This window comes from Oryctolagus cuniculus, chromosome 1, assembly GCF_964237555.1.
Source record: "Oryctolagus cuniculus chromosome 1, mOryCun1.1, whole genome shotgun sequence".
Lineage (NCBI taxonomy): Eukaryota > Metazoa > Chordata > Mammalia > Lagomorpha > Leporidae > Oryctolagus > Oryctolagus cuniculus.
Window position 1 is genome coordinate 214,934,856 of NC_091432.1, and position 9,051 is coordinate 214,943,906.

The window sequence follows — 9,051 nt, forward strand, 5'->3', positions numbered from 1 at the left end:
TAGAGAAGCAAGGTTGGCAGGTGGCAAATCAAGTAGACATCACTGGATACTTTACTCAGGAAAACAATGATTTTTATTCAAGAGTTTTAAATAACAAAGGGAAGTTAGGGAGCTACCACTGTTGAAGAAAGAGCTCTGTCCAAGAAGTCACAAGGATGTTGGAGTATCAGTTCCAAATGCATGATGTTGTATAAGTCTTTTAAATTTTCCTTCATTCTGTGTTCTCACACAATGAAAGCCATTCAATTGCTATCACTTGCTTCCTTGCTCCTTTATGCTCCTATTCCTTAGAAGGAGTTTAAGGAGCGGAGATACTCAAGGTTCTCCTGGCATTAACATTTGCTATATGAATCTATCCAAGTTTCCTTCTGGAGTAACATTCGATGACTATAGTTCAAAATTTCTTCATCTCCATGAAACAGAAAGGACAGGAAATCTGAACAAGTGTAAATTGGAACCAACTGGTGACCACAGGCAATGATTCTATATGCACATATCTCATAATTTTGGAACAGTGAGATCACAGAACTAAAGTTCAGCTCAGAGTTTGAGGGGGTTTTATTTGTCTAGAATTTTTCTGTCAAGGACACTTCCTTGGTACAAGCCATAGGCACCAGTCACAGACGTTCATGTGTTTGATGCAGTGGCATTTTGCCCAGCATTTTTTTCATAGCATCTTTGACTTCTTTGTTTCTTAAACTGTAAATTATGGGGTTCAACATAGGGGTAAGCACTCCATAAAGCAATGAGATGACTTTATCAGTTTCTTTTGAGTTTGATGAAGAAGGCTTTAGGTACATGGAAAGAGCAGCCCCATAAAATAAAATCACCACCATCAAGTGGGCACCACAGGTAGAAAAAGCTTTGTTTCTTCCTTCTGCTGAACTGATCCTCAGAATAGCGGAAAGAATGAAGACATAAGAGACGCAGATAAAAAGCATTGGAATGGGCAGGAGGAGAATGCTGACCACAAGCATGACCACGTCCATGAGCAATGAACTCACGCAAGCTAACTTCAGAACGGCCAGAATTTCGCATGTGAAGTGGTCGATGAGATTCCCGCAGAGCGGCATCTGCAGGGCAAAACTGGTTTCCAGCAGGGCAGTCAGACAGCCTGTGAGCCAGGAAACGGCGGCCATCTGCACACAGACCTGCCTGTTCATGATGATGGGGTATCTCAGCGGGTTGCAAATGGCCACATAACGGTCATATGCCATCACCGCCAGCAGCAGACACTCTGTGGAGCCCATGGCAAGGGACAGATACATCTGGGCAGCACACCCAAAAAAGCTAATGGTCTTCGGGGATGACAGCAAGTTCACCAGCAAAGCAGGAATCGAAGCAGATGTGTAACAGACATCCATGAGAGAGAGATTTCCCAGGAACAAGTACATGGGTGTTTTAAGGCGCGAATCTATGAACGTGATTAAAATAAGTGTGCTATTCCCCAGGAGGGTTATCAGATACATGACAAGGCTGAAGACAAAGAGAACAATCTCCAGTCTTGGGTACTGGGAAAATCCCTCCAGGACAAACAAACTCCACATGGTGAAATTGTCTCCTTCCATTTCCTTTCTTTCATATGTAATTATTCTAGAGTTATTCTCTTCATTTCATCTGAGAACATAAAGAAATAACTTATTTTCCCTACTGTAAACACAATAATACCACAAGAAACCATGGGACAATGTATTTATTGATCTAAAGGGGAAAAGCAGGTTTGATCCACATAAATAATTTATTTTTCCACAACAAAATATAAAATAGTAAATTTAAAAACAAGAAGAAACATATTTCATATTAGAATCTCAGCTCACAATCTATCCTTGGCACATAATAAGTTGTCAATAAAGATTAGGAGAAGGAAAAACATGAATGTACTATGAATATACTATGAGCACAAGTTAGAAAAGTAAGCCAGAGGAAGGATGGAAGGAAAGCTTGGAGGTACAGTAAGAACCAGCAAATCTTCACTGGAAAATTAGGAATATTTAAAGAAATAAGTAAGCGAATTTTAAACCAACACATTGGAAGTTCTTGGTCTAAATGAACTCTATCTTTTCTAGCTAATAGCTTGGAGTTCTGTATGACAACATTGCTTGAATCACTAAAGATACCATTCTGTGATTATTTTTGAGAGTGAATGCATATGTCACACAAAAAAACTCACCACATTTGGACACTGACACATACACTGTAAAACTTCATTCATTATTGTACCCATATCCTTATGGATGTGTAAAGAGTGCCAAAGAATACCTTACTCTACATTCAATCTCATGAAAATCCAGGAAATCTAGCACTAATTTCTTTTAGAAAATTATGTTAGCTCTCTTTGCAAAGTAAGATTTATAGCTCACTGAGGCATAAATAAAACACCTAGGGCTTCATTTAATTTTTTACATTCACATTAACAAAAAATCATTCCAAAAAACTTACCTGCATCTGCACTTAGATTGCTCTGCATCACCTGCAAATTTTTCTTTCCCTATTGATTCTTTCAATTTTCAAAAATTTTCATTCTTAAAAATGTCCTTCAGTGCCACTCTGTGTACACTGCCTTCCTCTCTGTCGCTTCTCTCATAGACAAACCCTTCAGTGCTATGGTTCATGTTCCAAGAGCTCAGTCTTAACTTTCTCATCAGTGGCGTACTTGCCCAGTTTCTCAATCTCAGTCAATGCTATCATTCTTATCCCAGTTCTCCCTATAAAAAGTTGACATAGATGGTGCTGGTGAAAATAGTAAAGTTGTGCAAATATCCTATGCTATTAGGACAGCGGTGTAAGATTTGTTCAAACTGTCTATTATATTACATTATTGTCTTTGACTTCTCCTTCCACTGCCTCTCATATCCAGCTCAGTATTTTTATTTTCTGTTTGTCAGTGCCCTCCAGGAAGCTTAAGTTAGGCCCAAATATCATCAGTAACGCTGACTGCAGCCACATGCATGGAACTGGAGGACAGCATGTGAAGACGGAAAATCCTACACAGAAAGACACCTGCCATGTGGCCTTATTCACGTGTAAAAGCTAAAGAACCCAGTCAATAGAGAAAAGAGGAGAATATTGGTCACTAGAGATGTGAACATGTAGGAGGCATGGGGATGGAGAGAGGTTAGGTTATGGGTACTGAAATATACTTAAATATGAAGAGTTGGTTAGTACTGGTAATTTATAGCACAGTTGGATAACTGTAGTCTACAACAATTTATATTTCAAAATAACTAATAGAGTTTGAAGAGTCCTACCACAGGGAAATGATGAATATTTGATGAGACAGAAATTTTAATTACCCTGATTTATTATATATGTTATTGTACTAGACTCCATGAATATGTATGAGTATTTTCAATTAAAACTTTTTAAAAGGCCACAATTCAATGGCATTTAGTACATACACAGTGTTCTGCAACCATCAGCATTCTCTAGTTCCAGAACGCGTCAATCACCCCAAAAGGAAACCTACCCCCATTAAACAGTCACTCCCACTCCTCCATCATGGCAAGCCCCTGCCAGCCACAAACCCGCTTTTCATCCAGAAAACCTATTAGAATTACCTGCCTCGGTGGACACTGAACATGCGGAGCTTTTGCTTTTCTTTCCAAACATGTCATCCTCCTCCATCACAGTAGTTCTTATCCATCATTAATTAATAGACTGTCTCTTATGGAATTCTCTGGATATTTTATATTTAACAGATTCTCTACAAAAAAAAAAAAAGATTACAAAACATAGCTTTAAAGCAACTGAATTGTTTGCGCTACTGTTAAGACTAACACACACATTTTTTTAGAAAGAAAAATCCACTCAGTTTCCTGGAATTTCATATTTTCTCTTGTTTAAAAATAGTAGGGAGCTGGCGCTGTGGCGTGGTAGGTGGAGCCACGACCTGCAGTGCCGGCATCCCATGTGTGCACCAGTTCGAGCCCAGCTGCTCCACTTCCAATCCAGCTCTCTGCTACAGCCTGGGAAAACACCAGAAGATGGCCGAAATCCCTGGGCCCCTGCACCTGCCTGGGAGACCAGGAAGAAGCTCCTGGCTTTGGATCAGCACAGCTCCAGCCGTTACAGTCATCTGGGAAGTGAACCAGCAGATGGAAAATACCTCTCCCTCTCCCTCTCCCTCCACTTCTCCCCCCTCTCCCCCCCCCTTCTTCTCTGTAACTCTTTCAAATAAATAAATAAATCTTTTAAAAAAGGTCAAGAAAAATTGGTCCTTCCATCTGATTCTGTCACCAACTTCAAATAAATATTGTTTTACAATCATATTCATGAAATTGGTTTTGTGTGACAGTCTCCATGCCAAAAATTAGTTATGTAAAAATCAACAATGTAATTCATTTCTTTGAAAAATATTGAACCTTTTTTTAGCACATTATTTATTTAAGTCAGAAAGCTTCTGCAGCAGCAGCCAAGGAGAGGTGCTCCAAGAGACAAAGACCCCAAAAGTACTATTACCACAACTAAAAATGCCAAAGGATAGCAGCTGGAACATCATGTAAATTGAAGTCAGCTGTTGTTGTGGGGGAATATTTATTGTCCCTCAACAATTTAAAGTTCATCAGCTATAATACAGAGAGGTTTGAAACTTCAAATCCCTTAGAGATAATGTCCCAAAGATCCAATTATATTAAACTTTTACGAAGTCAGAGAGTGCAGGGCCGGCACTGTGGGGTGACAGGTGGGGCCGCTGCCTGCAGTGCCGGCATCCCATGTGGGTGCTTGTTCAAGTTTCAGCTGCTCCAGTTCTGATCAGGCTCTTTGCGATGGCCTGGGAAAGCAGTAGAAGATGGCCCAAGTCCTTGGGCCCCTGCAACCTCGTGGGCAACCTGGAGGAAGCTCATGGCTCCTGGGCTCCGATAGGCCAGCTCCAGCCATTGCAGCCATCTAGAAAGTGAACTAGCAGATGGAAGACCTCCCTTCCTCCCTCCTCCTCTCTCTGTGCCTCTGCCTCTCTATATCTTATTTGGCCTTCAGATCTTGGATTCTAAACACCATTCTCAACTAAAAGGAAGCATGACTCCATGAGACAATGGCTGCTATCAGAGCTGGAGTGGGAAGAGGGTGATATCGACTTAGGATGTCTTACCATATCAGAATGTAAGATGGATGCAAAGATGGGGCCGGTGCTGCGGCGTAGCAGGTGAAGCCACCAACTGCAGTGCTAGCATCTCTTCTGGCTTTGGATCAGCGTAGCTCCAGATGTTGTGGCCAACTAGGGAGTGAACCAGCGGATGCAATACCTCTCTCTCTTTCTCTCTCTTTCTCTCTCTCTCTCTCTCTCTGCCTCTCCTTCTCTAACTCTGACTTTCAAATAAATAAATAAATATTTTAAAGAATTAAATTAAAACAAAAAATTACAAAAGATCAGTGAAATACAGAGCTTTTTTTGAAAAATTAACAAAATTGACACACCACTGACCCAACTAACCAAAAAAAGGGGGGAGGATACCAAAATCAGTAAAATCAGAGCTGATAAAGGAAATGCAACAACAGATACCACAGAAATGAAAAGAATCATCAGGAATTACTACAAAGAGCTTCATGCCAACAAATCAGGAAACCTAGAAGAAATGGAAAGATTTCTGGACACATACAATCTTCCAAATTTCAGTCATGAAGACATAGAACACCTAAACAGACCAATAATGTAGAGGGAGACTGAATCAGTAATAAAGACCCTCCAAACAAATAAAAGCCCAGGACCCAATGGCTTCACTGCTGAATTCTACCAGACATTTAAAGAAGAATCAATCCCTTGGGGTTGGTGCTGTGGTATGGCAGCTGTGGCTGCCACCCACAGTGCTGGCATCCCATATAGGCACTGGTTCAAGTCCTGGCTGCTACACTTCTAATCCAGCTCTCTGGTATGGCCTGGGAAAGCAGAAGAATATGGCTTGACTCCTTGAGCCCCTGCACCCACTTGTGGGAGACCCAGAAGAAGCTCCTGGCTTCAGATTGGCGCAGCTCCAGATGTTGTAGACATTTGGGGAATGAATCAGTGGATAGAAGACCTTTCTCTTTCTGCCTCTGCCTTTGCCTCTCTGTAGTTCTGCCTTTTGAATAAATAAATAAATCTTTAAAAAAAAAAATCCCGAGCCGGCGCCGCGGCTCACTAGGCTAATCCTCCGCCTTGCGGCACCGGCACACCGGGTTCTAGTCCCAGTCGGGGCGCCGGATTCTGTCCCGGTTGCCCCTCTTCCAGGCCAGCTCTCTGCTGTGGCCAGGGAGTGCAGTGGAGGATGGCCCAAGTGCCCTGCACCCCATAGGAGACCAGGAGAAGCACCTGGCTCCTGGCTCCTGCCATCGGATCAGTGTGGTGCGCCGGCCGCAGCGTGCGGGCCACGGCGGCCATTGGAGGGTGAACCAACGGCAAAAGGAAGACCTTTCTCTCTGTCTCTCTCTCACTGTCCACTCTGCCTGTCAAAAAATAAATAAATAAATAAATAAATCTTTAAAAAAAAATCCCAATTCTTCTCAAGTTATTCAAAACAATTGAAAGGGAGGGTATCCTCCAAAACTTCTTCTGCAAAGCCAGCATAACCTTAATTCCTAAACCCGAAAAAGATACAACAGAGAGAGAGAACTATAAAACATTTTCCTGATACAACATAGATACAAAAGTACTCAACAAAATACTAGCCAATTAGATCCAACAACACATCAGAAAGATGGCCCATCTGAACCAACTGGGATTTATCCCTGGTAGGCAGGGATGGTTCAATATCTGAAAATCAATGTGATACATCACATTAACAAACTGAAGAACAAAAACCATATTATTATCTGAATAGATGCAGAATAAGCATCTGATAAAATACAACACCCTTTCATGATGAAAACTCTAGGCAAATTGGGTACAGAAGGAACATTCCTAAACACAAAAAATCAAGGCAATCTATGACAAACCCACAGAATGCATCTTACTGAATGTGGAAAAATTGGAGAAATTCCCCCTGAGATCTGGAACCAGACAAGGATGCCAACTCTCGCCATTGCTATTTCATATAGTCCTAGAAGTTTTAGCCAGAACCATTAGGCAAGAAAAATAAATCAAAGGATACAAATTGGGAAGGAGGATGTCAAACTATCCCTATTTGCAGATGACATGATTCTATATATAAAGGATCCAAAAGATTCCACTTAGAAACTATTAGAACTCATAAAAGAATTTGATAAAGTGCAGGCTATAAAATCAACACACAAAATTCAATAGCCTTGATATACACAATGTCATACCTGAGAAAGAGCTTCTAAGATCAATATCATTCATAATAGCTACAAAATAAATTTAAATATCTTGTAATAAATTTAACTTAAGATGTAAAAATCTCTATGGTGAAAATTCCAAAACATAAAGGAAGAAGTAAAATAAGACATAAAAAGTAGAAAAATCTTCCATATTCATGGATTAGAAGAATCAATATCATCAAAATGTCCATACTACTGAAAGCAATATATAGATTCAGTGTGATCTCAGTCAAAATGCCAACAGCATTCTTTTCAGATCTAGAAAAAAATTACGCTAAAATTCATATGGAAACACAAGAGAACCAGAATAGCTAAAATAATCTTACACAATAAAAACAAAGCTGGAGGCACCACAATACCATATCTCAAGACATACTACAGGGCAATTATAATCAAAATAGCCTGGTACTAGGACAAAAACAGCCATGTAGACCAATGGAACAAAACAGAAGCTCCATAAATCAATCCACGCATCTACAACCAACTTATCTTTGACAAAGGAGCAAAAATTAATCCCTGGAGCAGTCAGTCTCAACAAGTGGTGCTAGGAAAACTGGATCTCCACATGCATGCAGAAGTACAAAACTAGACCACTCCCTTACACCTTACACTCCCTTACTCAAAATGGATCAGAGACCTAAATCTAAGACTTGATATCATCAAATACTAGAGAACATTGAGGAAACTGGCACAGGCAAAGACTTCTTAGAAAAGAACCCAATGAGCCGGCGCCGTGGCTCAATAGGCTAATCCTCCACCTTGCGGCGCCGGCACACCGGGTTCTAGTCCCGGTTGGGGCGCCGGATTCTGTCCCGGTTGCCCCTCTTCCAGGCCAGCTCTCTGCTATGGCCAGGGAGTGCAGTGGAGGATGGCCCAGGTGCTTGGGCCCTGCACCCCATGGGAGACCAGGAAAAGCACCTGGCTCCTGGCTCCTGCCATCGGATCAGCACGGTGCGCCGGCTGCAGCGGCGGCCATTGGAGGGTGAACCAACGGCAAAGGAAGACCTTTCTCTCTCTGTCTCTCTCTCACTGTCCACTCTGCCTGTCAAAAATAAAAAAAAAAAAAAAAGAAAAAAAAGAAAAAAAAAAAAAAAAAAAGAAAAGAACCCAAAAGCACAGGCAATCACAGCCAAAATTGAGAAATGGGATTACATCAAACTGAGAAGCTTCTGCACTGCAAAAGAAACTCTCAGCAAAGTGAAGAGGCAACCGACAGAATAGGAGAAAATATTTGCAAACTATGCAACTAATAAAGGATTAATTTCTAGAGTTTACAAAGAGCTCAAGAAACTCAAGAACTACAAAACAAACAATCCAGTTTGGGCAAAGAACCTGAACTGACATTTTTCAAGAGAGGAAATTCAAATGGCCAACAGACCTGAAAAAATGCTCAGGATTCCTAGCCATCAGGGAAATGCAAATCAAAACCACAATGAGATTTCACTTCACGCCCATTAGAACGGCTCCCACACAGAAATGAACAAACAACAAATGCTGGCAAGGATATTGGGAAAAAGGTACCCTGATCCACTGTTGGTGGAAATGTAAACTGGTCCAGCCAGTGTGGAAGACAGTATGGAGATACCTCAGAAAGATAAATATAGACCTACCATATGACCCAGCCATCCTACTCCTAGGAATTTACCCAAACCAAAAAACATAGCATATTAAAGAGTTATCTGTACCACCATGTTCATTGCAGCTGAATTCACAATATCTAAGATATGGAATCATTTTTCTAGATGTTATCTGTAAAATTAGAGCAACTAGAAACAATTAACAGCTCTACTTGATAAAGAG

At 41.0% G+C, this 9,051-nt stretch overlaps 1 protein-coding gene across 1 annotated transcript; it reads right to left on the reverse strand.

Annotated features, from left to right (window-relative positions):
• Nucleotides 1-496: 496 nt before the first annotated feature.
• OR2K2 (olfactory receptor family 2 subfamily K member 2) lies at nt 497-3,589 on the reverse strand. Its single transcript, XM_051843269.2, has one exon. It carries the CDS (start codon nt 1,566-1,568, stop codon nt 618-620), a length of 951 nt encoding a protein of 316 aa, XP_051699229.1. The 5' UTR covers nt 1,569-3,589; the 3' UTR covers nt 497-617.
• Between the last annotated feature and the right edge of the window lie 5,462 nt (nt 3,590-9,051).

Coding starts and splice junctions, on each gene's coding strand:
- OR2K2 (XM_051843269.2), bottom strand. CDS start 1,568: ATGGAAGGAGACAATTTCACCATGTGGAGTTTGTTTGTCCTGGAGGGA.